The sequence below is a fragment of the Eumetopias jubatus genome, unplaced genomic scaffold (assembly GCF_037043125.1).
Source record: "Eumetopias jubatus isolate StellerSeaLion01/CBP00866 unplaced genomic scaffold, mEumJub1_p1.0 scaffold_15, whole genome shotgun sequence".
NCBI lineage: Eukaryota > Metazoa > Chordata > Mammalia > Carnivora > Otariidae > Eumetopias > Eumetopias jubatus.
The window spans coordinates 57206419-57224666 of NW_028274821.1; the positions used below are offsets into that span (position 1 = coordinate 57206419).

Genomic DNA, 18248 nt, shown 5'->3' on the forward strand with positions numbered 1-18248 from the left:
CGTCCCTAAAATTGTTACTTTAAAAATTACTGGTGCTTCCAAACTTTCTCCCTTCCGTTCAGTATCCATCTGTAGTATCTTATTGTCATCTGCCCATTCAAGTCCTTTACCATTTCTTTTTTTTTTAAGATTTTATTTGAGAGAGAGAGAATGAGAGACAGAGCATGAGGAGGAGGAGGGTCAGAGGGAGAAGGAGACTCCCTGCCGAGCAGGGAGCCTGATGTAGGACTCGATTCCGGGACTCCAGGATCATGACCTGAGCCACCCAGGCGCCCCTTTACCAGTTCTATGGTTAATCGGGTTTTTTTTGTGTGTGTGGAGGGGGTTTTATTTTGGTTTGGTTTTGGCTTACCGTTTTTTGATTTGTAAGCGTTCTCGGTGTATTAGCCCTTTATCTTTTTTTTTTTTTAACGCGTATTTTCCCTCAGGTTCCCTTTTGACTACTTAGCGTTTTTTTCGTTGCCTTTTAACCCAAAAGCCAAACTAGGTAGAAGGTGACGTCTGAGTTAACTGCGGAAGGCCAGATGAAGTTGGTTGGGTGCCCGGGCAAAAGGGCATAGTGACAAGAGAACATCGTGAATCTCAAAACGAAAAACAATGACTACGCACATTCCAACCGGCGCACAAACGTGATCCTGGCCACCCACAGCCTGCCTCTAGTCTCCTCCTCCAGGCCGGCGCCTGGCGCTTGTGTCTGACGTCACGGACGCACCGCACAGTTCACTTAGGCCGCGCAACCTCCGTGGCGGTCCACCCGGCGCTCAGATGCGAGTATTCTTGCGGCGCCGGAAGTCAAAGGCACGTGACCGGGTGACAGCACTCTCTAGGTTGCCGGGCTCGTTTTAGGTGTTGGCACGGGATGGCGGAGGCGCCTCCTGTCTCAGGTACTCTCCCGGCCGGTGCGGGACTGGGCCCCTCTAGGGAGCGGAAATTGGGTCAGTGGCGAGTCCTAGGGCTCCGGCCATTCATATCGCGAGAGCGGCGCGTACTAGGGCTCGGGATAGTGGCTCGGAAGGGCCAAGCCACGCGTGTCGTGGGTACCGAGACCTGGACCGTCCTCCACTGAGTTGTGAAACCCCGCAGCTGGGTTTCCAGGGAGAGCGGGTTTGTCCCGGCGCCCAGTGAATCGATGTGGGCGTCTCGCCTGCTGCGGTACGTCACGCCTTCAGCCCGGCCCTACTAAGGCAGAGGCCGCACTGATCTCCAGCAGGCGGGCGTCGGCCGAGTCACCGCCCGTGACGGTGACGGGCTCTCGATGCGTGGCGGGTTGGCGCGTCCTGGGGCAGCGGAGCGAGCGCGAGCCGAACATCAGTGGTTTCCATTCTCAGACTGCCACGACCTCGCAATGTGACAGAGTCTGTTTCCTCATCCATCGGTTGGGGGCAATTAAGTTAATTCCTGTGAAAGCTCTCACCCTGTACCGTACCTGTTCCATAATTGTTAGCCCACTTCTGTTGGAGTTGGTTCTATGTGTAGAACAGCTTCATTTGGCTGTTAATGTGGCATCCATTTCCATTTCCTTCAGGGGGTACTTTAGGTCTTTGTTCTCCAAACTTTTTGGGCAGAGACCAAAAAGAAACATTTTACATCTGACTCAGTGCACACGTGTGTAAATATAAAAAAGAACCAAAAGTTTTAGGGCGTAGTGCTTTTCCTTACTAATTGCAGTACACTCTTATTTTCTGTTTTCTTTGAAAAAATACTTGTCACAACCCACTATGTTGATCTGATTTCAGGACCCACTCTTTCTGAAAAATAGGACAGCAGTTTGCAGCATGTGGTTTGTAAACAGTCATTGGTTTGAGTCTTAGTTCTGCCACTTACCAGTGTTGGGGCACCAAGAAGAGTGTATGTGTGTTTGTGTACTGGGTGGCAGCTAAAATGTACTTGTTACTGTGGGTCTTGGTCAAAAAAGTTGCATTTTCCAAACCCTAGTCCTGATTTAGGTTTTAAATCTTGTGGGATGGGAACCTTTTTAGGTTAGTGTGATGTTTTGTTATTCTCCCACCCATTTTTTTCCCCAGATCCTCTAAACTGGATGCATTGATCTTCCCATCCTCAGGCTCACTTCTGGCCCATTTCTACACCCTTCAATGTTTGAGGCAGGATTGGGTGAGGCCAGTTGTGAGTTATAGTTTTGGCCTCCTTTGTTCCCCAGGTTCCAACCTCCTCCCCATCTATTCCGGCAGAGTTGCCTAGTCCAGGGACCTCTCCAGACCCTCTCCTGTTCCTTAGTTTGTTTTTGCCTTGGTTCCCATTCCGTGCTCTTATTTCAGCATCATCTTTAGCCCACACCTCCATCTCCACTCAGGGTTTAGTTCTCTTGCCCACACCTGTCCTCAATAGCAGACAGGTTCAGGGATATCTTCCTGCCCATGGGCAGACTCTCCAATGCCAGCTTTATTTTTAGACTTCACAATCTCTTGGATTTCCCCTTATTCTTCTCCACTCACCTGTTGGACACTTACTATGCTTCTATGTTCTCTTCAATCTATCACTTGTATCCTATTTACTGAGTAACTTCTAGCTACTTAAAATACTAAAGAGAAAAGGGGGTGGTGTCTCAGATCTTTGTGTCTCAGATGCAGATTCCTGATTCGTGTACCCTTTTTCCTTTCCTCCTACCTCTCAAGGGTCTTTCTGAGGGCATTACCTACTACCTCATGTCTAATCGAACCATACTGTATATGAATAAGTGAGGCCCTGTCTAGACTCTCTAGTTGATCAACTCCTTACTGCTTGCTGAACGTGGAACACCTTCTTCCCATCCTTTACCAGGCTATTCTGGACAACTTTACTGACTTTTCTTCTGCCCCTCTCCAACTTTGTTTCTTCAAGAAGGAGAGGACTTTACAATACCCGCTCGGTCTAATGTATCCATTCCCACCTTTATGTTCTCTCTTATGTTTCTGGAACATCTCCTTTGACACCTTCTGAATCTGTCTAATCCTCTTGTTTTGTAAGGCTTTCCACCCCATCCCCAGAATTGCCTGTGAGAAAACTTTCAGGAAAGATCCGGGATTGAGTGAGAGGTTACCCTATGACCTTTATGATCTCATTCAGTTCTTGAGTATATGTTCCTATGGTACCCACTGCCCAGCCTCTGACACTGCAGTGTAAGAGTGTGGTTTTTAGGGCCATATAGCCTGGGGTGGAATCCTGAGTCTGCTTTGGAACACCTCTGTGGCCTTTGGCAAGTAACTTTCTCAGTGTCTCAGCTTTCTCATCAGGAATGTAAGGATTAAATGAGTTAACAGATGCAAAGTGTTTAGAATAGTGCCTGGCACACGCTAATTACCTAATAAATGTTAGCGTTTATTATTAAACCTGAAACCCACAGGCTCTGCACTGCACCCATCTGAGGTCAGGTCTGTGTGTTTTAGATAGTCTATAGTCCTAACAGCAAAAATAACACCATTTTTACCACTTTATGTGTGTTACTAACTTGCTTTATTTTTCATAGCAACTCTTTGGTGTAGGGATTGTTACTTTCTCCATTCCTTATAAGAAAATTGGGGTTAAGTCATTTGCATAAAGACACAAGTGATGGGCAGGGACATAAACCCATGTCTTCCAAGCCCTATTGATTCATAGTACGGTTGACCCTTAAACATCATGTGGTTAAGGATGCCAGTCCCCCTCACAGTGGAAAATCCACATATAACTTACGATTCCCCAGAAACTTAACTACTAACAGTCTATTGTTGACCAGAAGCCTTACCAGTAACAAACAGTCGATTAATACATATTTTGCATGATATATGTATTATATACTGTACTCTTAAAAATAAAGTAAGCTAGAGTAAAGAAAATGTTATCAGGAAAATCATGAGGAAAAGAAAATATGCTTGCAGTACTGTACTGTAAAAAATTCACCTATCAGTGGACTTGTGTAGTTTAAAACTTGTGTTGTTTAAAGGTCAACTGTATAATCCATATACTACACATAATTCTGACTTTCCTACTAACTAGTTTTGTATCCTTAGGCAAATCATTTAGTCTTTGGGCTTCAGGAACAAAGAAGCACATTGGGGGGAAAAATGAGTGGGTTGAAGAGGCATATACTTAATTTTTGAGACTCAGATTCTGGACTATATTATAAAGGTTATATATGGAAAATGTAAAGTATATTCCTGGGTCGGGGGAAGAGATGGGAACTAATGTACTCATTATGTTAAGTACTATCCATATGAAATCTTAATTAAATGTCACAGTAGCCCTTTGAAATAGTATCATCTTTTGTCATGGATGAGAGAACGAAGGCTAAAAGCAATCAAATGATATCCCTAGGCTCATATCATAAATTGGAGGGCCAGACTTCAAACTGATTTTGGCTGACTCCAAAACCCGTTTACTTGATGTTACACAGTGCTACCTTAAGAGCTTTGAAAGACCACATGGAACCTGCTGATTGATTCTCACCCCAGAATTGTTTGTTGACCTGAAATTTTTTGATAAAATAAGTGCATGTATAAATAATGCCTGATTAGCATGCCTGGCTGGCTCAGTAGGCACAGCACGTGACTCTCAATCTTGGGGTTGTGATTTCAAGCCCTATATAGAGCGTGGAGCTTATATTTAAAAAAATAAATAATAATAATAATAACAATCACCCAGGTGAGCAGTTTTACTTAGTAGTTCTTAGCAGTGGCTATTGGTGAGGTTACTGGACATGGAATGGTCAGTGTTCCACAAGCACCTTGAACCCATCACATTCACAGGAAACATAGGCCTCACTAAGAGCCTGTTTTATACAGGTCCTTAGGAAAATAATGTTTAGATAATGGTTTAGAGTCTTCTGGGCTTCATGAGTGATGATTAATTTCTTCACTGGCATGTCTATTTTCTTATGTCCTAGGTACTTTTAAATTCAATACGGATGCTGCTGAGTTTATTCCTCAGGAGAGAAAAAATTCTGGTCTAAATTGTGGGAGTCAAAGGAGACTAGATTCTAATAGGATTGATAGAAGAAATTATAGTTCACCACCTCCCTGTCACCTTTCTCGGCAAGTCCCTTATGATGACATCTCTGCTGTTCATCAGCAGAGTTATCCTTTGGGAAGCAAACCTAAAAGTCAACAGATTTCTTTTCAGTCCTCTGCTTCTAACAAATCACTCAAGAGCCATGGCCTTCAGAATCAACCTTGGCAGAAATTGAGGAGTGAAAAGCAGCATATCAAAGTCAAGAAAGTACAGAATCTCACTGACCAGACCTCAGATGCAGCTGGCTTAGAAAGTATGGCTAGGTCAGAGAGTGGGACAAACCCCAGAGAACATAGCCCTTCTGAGAATGAGAAGGAAATTATTGGTGCAGATCCCAGGGGAGCAAAACCCAAAAAAGCAGCCCAGTTTGTTTACAGCTATGGTAGAGGACCAAAAGTCAAAGGAAAACTCAAATGTGAGTGGGGTAACAGAATGACTCCAAAATCCGAGGATGCTGGACCTGAAAATACCAAACCTGTGGGGGTTATCCACCCTGACTCTTCGGATACATCCTTTAAGAAAGGAGTATTAGATGGGTATGCGGCCAGACGCAATGAGCAAAGAAGATACCCACAGAAAAGGCCTCCCTGGGAAGTGGAAGGGGCCAGGCCACGACCAGGCAGGAATCCACCAAAACAAGAGGGCCAACGACCTACAAATGCCGGACCCAGAAACAACATGGTCCCCATTCCAAAGGATAATCCTAATGAAAGACCAGCAAAATCTGCCTGTGACAGTGGGAACTTGTCAGTCGTCAACAAGTCTTCCAGAAGGGTTGACCCAGAGAAATGTGCTGTAAGGAGGCAGGATCCTCTAGTAACATCTTTCCCCCGAGGCAAACAGAACCATGTGCTAAAGAATGTGGAAACACACACAGGTAAATCTACCTAGAGGGTGGAAATGTTTTGTTTTGTTTTTTAATAGATAATACACAGAGTTCAGGAACCAGAAAGTATAAAAAGGTACACAGTGAAACATCTCGCTCTGTCCTTGTTCATCATCTGCCTGGGTCCTGCCACCACTTGCTTCCCTCTCCAGTAGATAGCCATTTACTTAGTTTTTATATATCATAAGCAAATACAAATAGGGAACTTTTTTTCTTAACAAACAAGAAATTTAGTAAGGGTTTTTTAAAATGCAAATATGGGTCTTACAGATGTTTGGTTACAAGACTTTTTTTTTTTAATCTTGAAAGCACAAGTAGGGGATGGTAACATCTCCACTACCTCTCTTCGTTCCAGCCTGCATTATCTCTTGTCTGCTTATCTGCAAGAGGTACTGACCACTCTTGCCGTCTTCAGTTTCTCTCTCTCAGTCCAGCTGTCACACTAGCATCAGAGAGTGATCTTTCTAAAACACACATTGAACTGTGTAGCTCCCCTGTTTATTCTTTCTTTTTTTTGACAGAGAGACAGAGAGGGAACACAAGCGGGGGAGTGGGAGAGGGAGAAGCAGGCTTCCTGAGGAGCAGGGAGCCCGATGCGGGGCTCAATCCCAGGACCCTGGGATCATGACCTGAGCCGAAGGTAGACACTTAACGACTGAGCCACCCAGGCGCCCCTCCCCTGTTTATTTCTCACCACATACAGATTCTGGGTTCTTCCTTACCCGGCCACTCCACCTTATGCTGCCTCAGTCCCTCACCACGTTTTATTCCCTGTACTCTGTGCCGTTTCATCTTTCCCTGCTGTTGCGTATGTGGCTCTCTTTGTCTAGAATGTCTACCACTGGGGCGCCTGGGTGGCTCAGTTGGTTAAGCGACTGCCTTCAGCTCAGGTCATGATCCTGGAGTCCCAGGATCGAGTCCTGAATCGGGCTCCCTGCTCAGCAGGGAGTCTGCTTCTCCCTCTGACCCTCCTCCCTCTCATGCTCTCTGTCTCTCATTCTCTCTCTCAAATAAATAAATAAAATCTTTAAAAAAAAAAGTTTAGAATGTCTACCACTGCATTCACTAATGAATTCTTACTCATTTTTCAATAGCTAGTTTAGCGACATGTCCAGGACACCTGTTCTCACCGTTACAGATGGCATTAATCTTTTCTTGCCTTGTGATACGTCTTCCCTTACATACACATGCTTCAGTTAGAGCAGTTACCACTGGAAGCCATCATCATTTATGTGTCAGTGCCCTCCACTAGTCTGTAAGCTCCTCGGAAGCAGAAACTATCTTTTTTCATTTTTTTGTAAAGGTTTAATTTATTCATTTGGGAGAGGAGAGAGAGAGCGTGCATGTGCGCACAAGTGGTGGGGAGGGGCAGAGAGATGTAGAGAGAGAATCTCAAGCAGACTCCCTGCTGAGCACAGAGTCCAATGTGGGGCTCAATCTCATGACCCCAAGATCATGACATGAATCAAAATCAAGAGTCCCACACTTAACCAGCCGAGCACTTAAGCACCCCTCTTTCTTCATTTTCATATCCCTATTGCTTATTATAGCTCTTAGAACATAAAAGGTACTTAGCTCTGTTGGAAAGTTCTTCCGTCCATTGAACTGAAAAGTTCTTTCCAATAAATACTTTCTATACCCTGGTTCAGGTTCTGCCCTCTAAAGCAACACAGCAACCAGTCTCTCTCCCCTGCAATACCCTACCACATGGTCCTCTACACAACATGGTACTTTTCTTTTTCAAGGTCTGTAGGAAAATATGTGCTACAGATTGTTCAGATCTCTCTGACTTCTTTGATCCCTAAACTCTTTTTAAAGGGTTAGCCTGATTAGATCAGCCCCACCCATACTCAAGGGAAGGAGATTATACAGGGCATGCACACCTGTATGCATGTGGGAATTTTAGAGGCCATCTTAGAATTATACCTAACAGATCTCTCTTGGCCTCACATACCCACATATTTTTGAGAACATTTTATTCATATTTATTGAATAAGTACTACGTATAAGCACTGTTCTCAGTACTGGGAGTACAGTATTGGTGAGATTCACATTCTGGTAGGGAAGGCAGGCAGAAAGCCCTTAAACCAATATTTAATATGTTAGGTGGTGAGTAAGGACTAAAGAGAAATATAAAGCAGGTTAAAAGGACAGAGGAACAGGGGCACTTGTTTAGCTAGGTTGGTCTGTTTGATCAGACACTTGAATAGAGACCAGAGGAAATGCAGAAGTGCACCATGTGGCTCTCTTGAAGAGTATTCCAAGCAGAAGGAGAAGCAAGTTTAGATTCGGGTGGGAGGGGGACATTGTGAGCAACGGAAGAGGCAGGCAGTAAAGGATCTCAGAGAAATCACAGGGGCTGGATCATGTGAGTCCCTTGGATTTGGTTCTGATTAAGATGATGAGAAGCAGCTGGAGGGTTTGGGGAAAAGGGATGACATAATCTTACTAGCATTCTAAAACGATCACTCAGCCTGCTGTGTGGAGAATTGGCTCTAAGTAAGCAAGGATACAAGTTAGGAGGCTGTTGCAGTAATTCACATAGTTGATGATGGAGACTTGGCCTAGGATAGTAGTGTTGGAAGAGGTAAGAGTGTTAGACTTTGGGTGTATTTGGAAGATAAAACTGTCAGGATTTGGAGATAGACTAGATGTTGGCTGCAAGAGAATGAGAGGGTTCGAGGACCAAGCCAAGGCTTTTGTGTCTGACTAATGTAAAATTAGAATTGCTGGGGTGCCTGACTGGGTCAGTCAGTGGAGCATGCAACTCTTGATCTCTGGGGTGTAGGTTCGAGCCCCACATTAGCAATAGAGACTATTTAAAAAATAAAATCTTTAAAAAAAAAAAAAGTAGAATTGCCAGGTACTGAAATGGTAAAACCTGGGAGAGGAAAAGGTGTTGTTTGTTTTGAAAACTTTCTAGTTTGAGATAATTTTGGATTTATAGAAAAGTTACAAAGATAGTACAGGGAATTCCCATGTATTCTTCACCCAGCTTTGTCTGATGTTAATATCTTACATAACTAACTCTGGTCCTTGGTCAAAACCAAGAAATTAACACTGGTATAAACTAAACTGTAGACTTTATTTGGATTTCGCCATTTTTTCCACTGCCATCCTTTTTTTGTTCCAGGATCCAGTCCAGGATACCACATTGCAATTAGTCATCATGTCTCCTTAGTCTCCTCCCAGTCTTTCTTAGTCTTCTTGTTGGAAAAGTTTTCTTAGACTTCCTTGTTGGAAAAGGTGTTTTTGGATATGTTTTGTTTTGTCTACTCCTTTGTTTGTCTCCTAAACCAAATTTAGAGAATTTGGTTAGGTAGGGAGTTAAAAATTCAGGCAGAGATCTGGACTGGAGATTTAAATTTGGGAACTTTCAACAAGGAGTCCTCTAACAGACTAGAGGTCACCTAAGGTGTGAGTGTAGTCAGAGAAGAAAAGTTTGAGGGTAGAGCCTTCCTATACCTCAGCGTTTCAAGGCGGGAAGGTCGGGACCCAGCAAAAGAAATGGAGAATGAGTAGGAATTGAACTAGGAAGCAAACCGTGTTTTTGCTTAAAGAATTTAGGTGTGTATGTATGAATGACTAGGCATAAGCAGGGGAAAGGACAGAGGGAGGGGGAGAAGTAGGCTGCCCTCTGAAAAGGGATCCCAATGCAGGGCTTGACCCCAGGATCCTGGGTTCATGACCAGAGCTGAAGGCAGACACTTAACCGACTGAGCCACCCAGGCACCCTGGAAGTGAACCATGTTTTTTTTTTTTAAGATTTTATTTATTTATTTGATAGAGACATAGCGAGAGAAGGAACACAAGCAGGGGGAGTGGGAGAGGGAGAAGCAGGCTTCCCGCCAAGCAGGGTGCCCAATGCTGGGCTCAATCTCAGGACCCTGGGACCATGACCTGAGCCGAAGGCAGCCACTTAATGACTGAGCCACCCAGGTGCCCCGAAGTGAGTGAACCATGTTTTAAACACCAAATTAAAAAAAGAACTCAAGGAGAAGGGAGTGATCAGTTGTGCCAGATGCTACTGAAGGGTCCAGTAAGAGGACAACTGCATATCGATTGTTGGATTTGGTGGTGTGAAGGTTATTGGTCTTGATAAGAGCAGTTTTGGTGGAGTGGTGGAGATGAAAGCTTGATTAGAATGGAAAGAGGATCACCCCAAATATAAGTCTCCATGGCTGCTGGAGAGTAGTCTTTGCTTACTCTTGTTCTGTACTGAAACTAGCACTGCTCCTGTTCTCCCAAGCTGTCTGCATCCCTCATTCTCTGGTAACAGGATCCCCTATATCCTTAGTCAGTTCCTGCTCTGCTCCTGCTCTTTTTTTTTTTTTGAAGATTTTTTTAAAATTTTTTTAAAGATTTTATTTATTTGAGAGAGAGAGAATGAGAGATAGAGAGCATGAGAAGGAAGAGGGTCAGAGGGAGAAGCAGACTCCCTGCTGAGCAGAGAGCCCGATGTGGGACTCGATCCCGGGACTCCAGGATCATGACCTGAGCTGAAGGCAGTCGCTTAACCAACTGAGCCACCCAGGCACCCCTTTTTTTTTTGAAGATTTTATTTATTTGACAGAGGGAACACAAGCAGGGGGAGTGAGAGAGGAAGAAGCAGGCTTCCCGCAGAGCAGGGAGCCTGATGCGGGGCTCAATGCCAGGACCCTGGGATCATGACCTGAGCTGAAGGCAAATGCTTAATGGCTGAGCCACCCAGGCGCCCCTCTGCTCCTGCTCTTAATTAATCTGAATTAATCTGTGGCCTTCTCTAAGTTCACCCCTTTCCTTACAGCCTGTTCAGAGCATGCTCTTTTCCTTTATCCTGCTTGCCTTAGTTTCTGGAGGACGGGAAGAGCATGCTCCTCTCCCAGTGTCCTTTCTGAACCATTACACTTCTATCTTGTATCAGAATCCCTGCTCCTTTGAACCTAATGCTATATCACTTTTTGGCTACATCACCTTCCATGTCTCTTTATCTTTGCCATGTATTAGCCTCCAAATCTCCCAGCCCTAGCATCATTTATTAAAGCCTCTCGCCTATATCTTTCTTCTTCTACAGTGGTTCTCAAAGTGTAGTTCCAGACCAGCAGCCATCAGCAACACTGGGGAACTTATTAGAAAAGCATATTCTTGGGCCTCACCTCAGACTTAACAAACAGAAATTCTGGGAGTAGGGCCCAGCAATCTTATTTTTTAACAAGCCTCCAAGTTATTGATTTGAGAACTGCTGATTTACCATAAATCCTGCTATTATTCTGCAAGACTTTAGTGATCATATGGATTATACCATCCTCACATTCTTTGATCTTCTCAACCACAGTGACTTTCACCTTCATTATCCCTCCACACCCCCTACTATTTTCTGACCATTACCTCCTGTCCTTCTGGCACTCTCTGTCTGTCCCACCCACTAACTGTATCGTCAGCTGTCCATCCTTTATTCCCTTTTCAGGCTGGGCCTTAATGTAATTTTTAAAGTATTATCCTTTTGCCAAGCCATTTGGCAGAATCCCCACCCGGGGTTGATGCTGCAGTCTACCTTTTCTGCTCCATCTGACTAACAGAATGCTGTTCCAGGAAATCATTTGATAGTACAGATTTGGTGCTGCTGCAGATTCACTCACCCTCTGAGGGAAGTCTTCCTGATCACCCTGTATAGAACTCTAGTATTTCCCCCGTCACCAGCATTCCCTATCCTTTACTGGTTTGTTTTTCTCCATAGCACTTATCACTATTTGATATCACTATTTTTTTATATAATTTCAATAATTTTTCATTATTTGTTTATTTACCTTTCCCTACTAGATAATAACTTCCTACGGGCAGTAGATTTTTGTCTGGTTTGTTGACTGTATATTCTTAGTGTTTAAACAATGCCTGGCACACAGTAGGTTCTCAGTAAATATTTTTGATTAGTGATTCTCCAACTTCAGTTGACTTTCAGTACTGCCCATTTCCCCTTATATGACCTTGGTCAGCTGTCCTTCTCATTTTCATCTAAGACTACTCCAAATCTTTTCCAGTCTTATTCAGACCTTCCTGCCATACGTCTCCCTCAAACTCAGTGGACCTCCTTGCCTCCTCCTTCACAGAGAAAGGGGAGATCATCAGGCCTAATTTGCTCAGCTTTTTGCTCCCTTTAATGCGAACTCAGAGACATCTGTGCCTAACCTCCTTTTTGTTCATTCATTCTGAAATCTCCTTTGTTTTCTTCCGTCAGCCTTTTCACATCTACCATTCCAAGTTCTCAGCCTGAAGCTCTCTTCCCAAGTCTGTCACACACTCGAAAGGAAAAACTGCCCTTGTCGTGTGTCCCCCTCCCTGCCCCCCCCCAGTGTTTCCTTTCCTTCCATTCCAGTTTAATCAAGAGTCACCACTCTTGTTTCCTTTTCCCTGTTTTGATTCACTTCTCGGTCCTCTGCCATCATCACCACTTGCCTCCCAGCTACTGATAGGTCATTAGTGCCTTCCTGTTGCCACCTGCAGACTGATGTATTTCAGTCTCTGTCCTGGGCTTCCCTTTGAGTCTGATGTAAAGGAGTCTTTGTTGAAATGTTACTTCCTTGATACCATACATTTCTGGTCCTCCTTGTTCTCCTTGGCTGTTCCAGCTTGTGTCCTTCAAGTTGCTCTTCCTCCACCTCTTTCTTAAATGTTGGTGTTTCCCAGGGCTTTATCTTAGCCCTCTGTTCTTCTTACTTGATAAGGTCTCATTGGAAGATTACAACTGGTTCCGTATCTTTCAGCCACTGGCTCTGCTGTGCTGACTTCTGAACTTTTACCTCCAGTCCCTAAGCTCTGCCACAAGCTTCAGACTCCCATAAATAAATGTGGTGTCTGACATATGCTTCAGACTCAGCAAAACCATCTTTTTTTTTTTTTTAAGATTTTATGTGTTTATTTGCCAGAGAGCACAAGCAGGGGGAGCAGCAGGCAGAGGGAGAAGCAGGCTCCCCGCGGAGCAAGGAGCCCGATGCAAGGCTCCATCCCAGGACCCTGGGATCATGACCTGAGCCGAAGGCAGACGCTTAACCGACTGAGCCACCCAGGCATCCCTCAGCAAAACCATCTTGAACATGTTGACCATGTTTATATTGTATTAGCTTTTTTTTTTTAAAGATTTATTTATTTTCTTTAGAGAGAGTGAGAGAGAGCACGGGCAGGAGGGGCAGAGGGAGAAGGAATCTCAAGCAAACTCCTCACTGAGCGTGGAGCCCGTGTATTAGCTTTTTAAAAACAGCTGCCTCACATTTCATGAGGTAACTTAATAAAGTCGCTTTAGTAGATAATTCACCTTTAGTCCCAGCATCTACATAATAACCAGCTTTAACCTTTTGTTCTATTTTCTTATAGAATTTTCCAATGCTCAGTTTTACATTGTTTAAATCATATAATATAAACAGTGTTCATCTTTTTGCTTATTATAATGTGATATTTTCCACTCATTAAGAAATCTTTGCACTGTATTCTAAATATATAATGTGCAATAAAATAGATAAGCATTAATATTTAAAGAATCTCCCATTTTTATCTATTTTTTATTTCTGCTGATATATTTTAAGATAAGTTTCCAGATATCAGATTATTTTTAGTGTACATCTGTTTTTTAGTGTATCATTATTTTTAGTGTACATCTATTTTTTTAATGGCTTTTTTTTTTTTAATCACAGTGTACTCTTGGATTTTTCAAATCAGTATTGCTTTTGGGTTTTTTTTTTTTAACAGTTATTTATTGGTGCATCTGAAAAGTCTGTAGTCAGTTAACACTTCAGTCAGGTCTTTTCCGATTATTTCAGTGGGTGCATCACCCTCTTTACTGACATGCTTTCAAAGTACAAGTATGGAGTAGACAGAGTTGTGACTGAGAAATTATGGGGAAACCCTAGTGGAAGAGGATTTAGGACTGAAGAAGAGCCAGTGGTCAGGCCAGGGCTGGCAGCCAGCAGACAAGAGTCTTGGACCTGAAATGTTACAGTTTACCAGCAGAGAGCTATTCCGGACAGTACCATATTTTACATGTGTTACACATGTTTTGATAAAACCGAAGCATTGTTGGTGAAAGGATTATACTATTTCTCTTTCTAGGTCTTTCTGGAACCTTTTGCTATATTTTTATTTCTTTTCATTCATTCATACAAGTATCCTTGAGTGCCCACTATGTCCCAGGCAGCCCTGTAGGTAAAAACCTCAGCCATCAAGGAGTGTACATTCTGTATATAGAGTTAGGAAATCAAAAAAGCAAATATATGATATATAAGTGGTGTGGAGAAAATAAATGATCTATAAGATTCAAGTGGTGTGGAGAAAAATACAGTATGGAAAAGTAATAGGGAATGTTGAGGGAGTGGGTTACAATTTTTTAAAATATGGCCAAGGCCAGTCTTCTCATTGAGAAGATCCCATTTTGAGTAAACACCTGAAGGCGGTAGGGGACTGAGCTATGCCAAAGTCTAGGGAAAAGTATTAGGCAGAGGGAGCACCAAGTTGTAAAGACCCTCAGGCAGAAATCTGCCTGCCAGTCTGGGGCCAGGAAGGAGGTCAGTGTGTTCTTAGAGTAGTGACTTAGGGAAAGAGGAATAACGGGTGAGGACCGGAAGTGAAGAAGGCCCTTGTAAGGACTTTGGCTTTTCCAGACAGGTGATATAGGAACGACTGGCAAGTTCTGGCCCAAGTGGCGTCATCTAATTTGCATTTTAACAGGCTCCCCCTGGCTGCTGTGGTGAGAATAGACTGAAGTGGGGCAAAGGCAGGAGTAGGAAGATTAGTTAGGAGGCCATTTTAATAACCCAGGTGAAGAGATAGTGGCTTGGGCTAGAGTAATAGCAGCAGGGGTTGGAGTCTAGATGTATTTTGAAGGTAGTGCCAGCAGGATTTACTGTCAGATTGAGCATGGGATGTGAGAGGAACAGGCTTTGGAGAGGGCTTAGTGTAGCTTTGTGGGTTATTCAGAGTTGGCGGTTGTTCCCACATTGCTGTATGTATGTGCATCCTAGTGGTCAGTTTCACTGTGACTGGATTTAGAAACATCACATATAAAACAATAATTATTTATTAACAAGCCATAAACTTAATGAATAAGAGAAACAATAAAATAAAAAGACAACCTTCAGAGCAGAAATCAAAACAGCAGTCGATCATAGGGTTCTCATGTATGTTCCCACCTTCACTTCCTTTTTTGTGTCCTTTACTTCTCAGTTCTGTCCTAGAATAGTCAATAGGCATTTTCTACAAAATTTATTCCAAGTGTAACTCTCACAAACTATTCCTCTGCCACAGTCAGGCTCTTGTATGTATATGACTCACTCATAATCTCACTCTTTACTGAGCTCTCTCTTACCCCTTCAGAATCTTCCACACGTAGCATGCTAAATGGTAGGAAATGTAATTAACTTTGTTATTCAGAGATGATAACCGATGCAGAGTAGGGTATCCCTGCTTTTAAGAAAGAATCTAAGTCTGGTTCTTTAGTTTTTTTTAAATATAATTCAGTTTTTGATGTGTTTATCGGTTATCTAAAGTGAGTAGATTTCCCTTTATCAGCCACACAAAAATCTTTATTCCAGGCTTTCATCAGAACAAAAGAGCTATCTCAAAAACTACTGAAGCCTGAAACTTTCAAGGGAGAGAGGTTGTAGAACAGACTAGATGATACTCATTTGTTTCTTCATCCATTCATTTAATAAATACTGACTGAGCACCTGCTAATGGCCAGGCATTGGAAATAAAACAGTGAGCAAGGCAACAATGCCCTGGCCCTGCCTTACAGACCTTATAGGCCTTGTGTTCTGTATTTCTTTTGCCATTAAATTGGGCAAACAGAAAGTAATCTCAGGAAAGCTAATATTATAAAATGATTAAAATGTGAGCTTTGTGACCTTAGGTAAGTGATTAAACCATTCTGAGCCTCAGTTTCTTCATCTATAAAATGGTACCTATATTACAGCCTTGTTAAGAGAATTAAATATGTGTAAAGTGCTTTAGCACAGCACTTGACATGATGTATTTAAGGTTAATTATTTTATTCTTTTTTTATAATAATTATTTTTTTAAAGATTTTATTTATTTATTTGACAGAGACAGAGACAGCGAGAGCAGGAACGCAAGCAGAGGGAGTGGGCGAGGGAGAAGCGGGCTTCCCGCCGAGCAGGGAGCCCGATGTGGGACTCGATCCCAGGACACTGGGATAATGACCTGAGCCGAAGGCAGACGCTTAACGACTGGGCCACCCAGGAACCCGGTTAATTATTTTACTCTTAAAGCCTATTTGGACCCAGTAACAAATGAAATAGTTTTATGAAACAAATGGTAAAAGTATGGACTGAAAGGGGTGCCTGGGTGGCTCAGTCAGTTAAGCATCTGCTTCTAGCTCAGGTCATGATCTCTGGGTCCTGGGATTGAGCCCCGTGTCAGGCTCTCTGCTCAGCAGGGAGTCTGCTTCTCCCTCTGCCCCTCCCTTTCCCCCTGTTCATGCTCTCTCTCTCAAATAAATCTTGAAAAAAAAAAAAAGTATGGACTGAAAAAAGAAATTCTCACACACACACACCCACCTCTGAGAGCACCTGACTCTACCTCAGATCTAGAAAGGCTTTGCTGAGATCGTGTTTGAGGAAAAGTCTGGAAGTGGGTGAAGGTATTAAGGAATCCATCTGAGAGGATTCTTATGACACTGATCTCCCTCACCAGATGCTGGGCTTCTGGAGCCAGGGTCTGTGTCTCCTTTAGTCTAGTAACCCTACCATGGGATTATGGTAAATACCAAGAATATCTTTGTTGAGTAGATCAACTAAAGACTTTCATGGCAATTACTAGAAGAGATGTTACCACCGTGGGTTGTTGGAACCTGTCCAGGCCTAGGTTTCTTTCACCTGACCACTGCAGCTTCATGAGCCCCTTCCTGAATCCATGGATCTGGATCAGATTCAGAGGAGGCAGGGCAAGGTGCTACAGTTGTTGCTTCTGAGGATGCTTAAGCTATGTTATAAGGGGCATTTGGCTACTCTGGTCAATTCCTGGGCAGTTTCTTGGGAATGATTCCTCAATTGTGCGAATCTCCACCTGAATGTCCACTTCCTAAGTCTTCCTCAGCATATTCCTGTCCCTTCTTGTCCCCAAACACTGAACAACCACCTTACTTAGAATCAGACATACTTAAAACCTTTGTGTTTAGATTCTTCCTTCAAATGCCTTGTTGATCCTTGGTTGACTAAAGTAAGGAATGTTTTTCTGTGTTTGAATTAATTCATTTGGTTTTTTAAACAGGTTCTCTAATTGAACAGCTAACTACAGAAAAATATGAGTGCATGGTGTGCTGTGAATTGGTTCGCGTCACAGCACCAGTGTGGAGTTGTCAGAGTTGTTACCATGTGTTTCATTTGAACTGCATAAAGAAATGGGCACGGTCTCCAGCATCTCAAGCAGGTCAGTCATTTCTCTCTTCTGAATAGTTATTCTCACTCATTTGATATATTCAGGTTTTAAACTTAGCTTTTTTTTTTAAGATTTTATTTTTTTATTTATTTTTATTTATTTGTCAGAGAGTACGCGCACAAGCAGGGGAAGCGGCAGGCAGAGGGAGAAGCAGGCTTCCCACTGAGCAGGGAGCCCGATGTGGGACTCGATCCCAGGACCTTGGATCATGACCTGAGCCAAAGGCAGACGCTTAACCACTGAGCCACCCAGGCGTCTCTAAGATTTTATTTTTAAGTATACCCAACATGGGGCTCCAGCTTACAACCCTGAGATCAAAAGTCATATGCTCCACCGACTGAGCTATCTAGGCACCCCTTAAACTTAGGTTTAAAAATAACTAATTCCTCTTGAATATTTTGTCTGCACTGTTGCCTTGAACACATGTTTTAGATGACTAGTATGAAGCTGTAGATCTTAAATAAAGAACTAAGGGGTGCCTGGCTATCTCAGTTGGTAGAGCATGCATATTGGGCATAGAGCTTACTTAAAAAGTAAAAATAAAATAAAATTTTTATTTATTTATTTTAAGATTTAATTTATTTATTTGACAGAGAGACAGCGAGAGAGGGAACACAAGCAGGGGGAGTGGGAGAGGGAGAAGCAGGCTTCCCGCCGAGCAGGGAGCCCAATGCGGGGCTCGATCCCAGGACTCTGGGATCATGACCTGAGCCAAAGGCAGACGCTTAACGACTGAGCCACCCAGGCGCCCCTAAATAAAGGGGTTTTTTTTAAAAAAAAAAAAAAGAACCACATAATGAATTGATAATCATGTGAAGCGATGGAGGTGTTAGCTACTGTGACGGTGATAATCCTATTACAGTTTATAAATGTATCAAATTAACATGTTGTATATCTTAAACTTAGTGTTATATGTCAATTATATCTCACTTGACATTAAAAAATTGGGTACCTGTTT

The 18248-nt window shown here is 43.0% G+C and overlaps 1 protein-coding gene across 3 annotated transcripts in view; it reads left to right on the top strand.

Annotated features, from left to right (window-relative positions):
• The first annotated feature begins 783 nt into the window (after window positions 1-783).
• Window positions 784-18248, top strand: part of NFX1 (nuclear transcription factor, X-box binding 1) — a 72432-nt gene continuing 54967 nt past the window's right edge. For all 3 annotated transcript variants that reach the window (XM_028115159.2, XM_088019203.1, XM_028115160.2), the window contains exons 1-3: window positions 784-884; window positions 4859-5860; window positions 17123-17281. In XM_028115159.2, coding sequence (XP_027970960.1) covers window positions 860-884; window positions 4859-5860; window positions 17123-17281 — 1186 coding nt within the window. In that variant the 5' untranslated portion in view covers window positions 784-859. The remainder of the gene's footprint in view (window positions 885-4858; window positions 5861-17122; window positions 17282-18248) is intronic.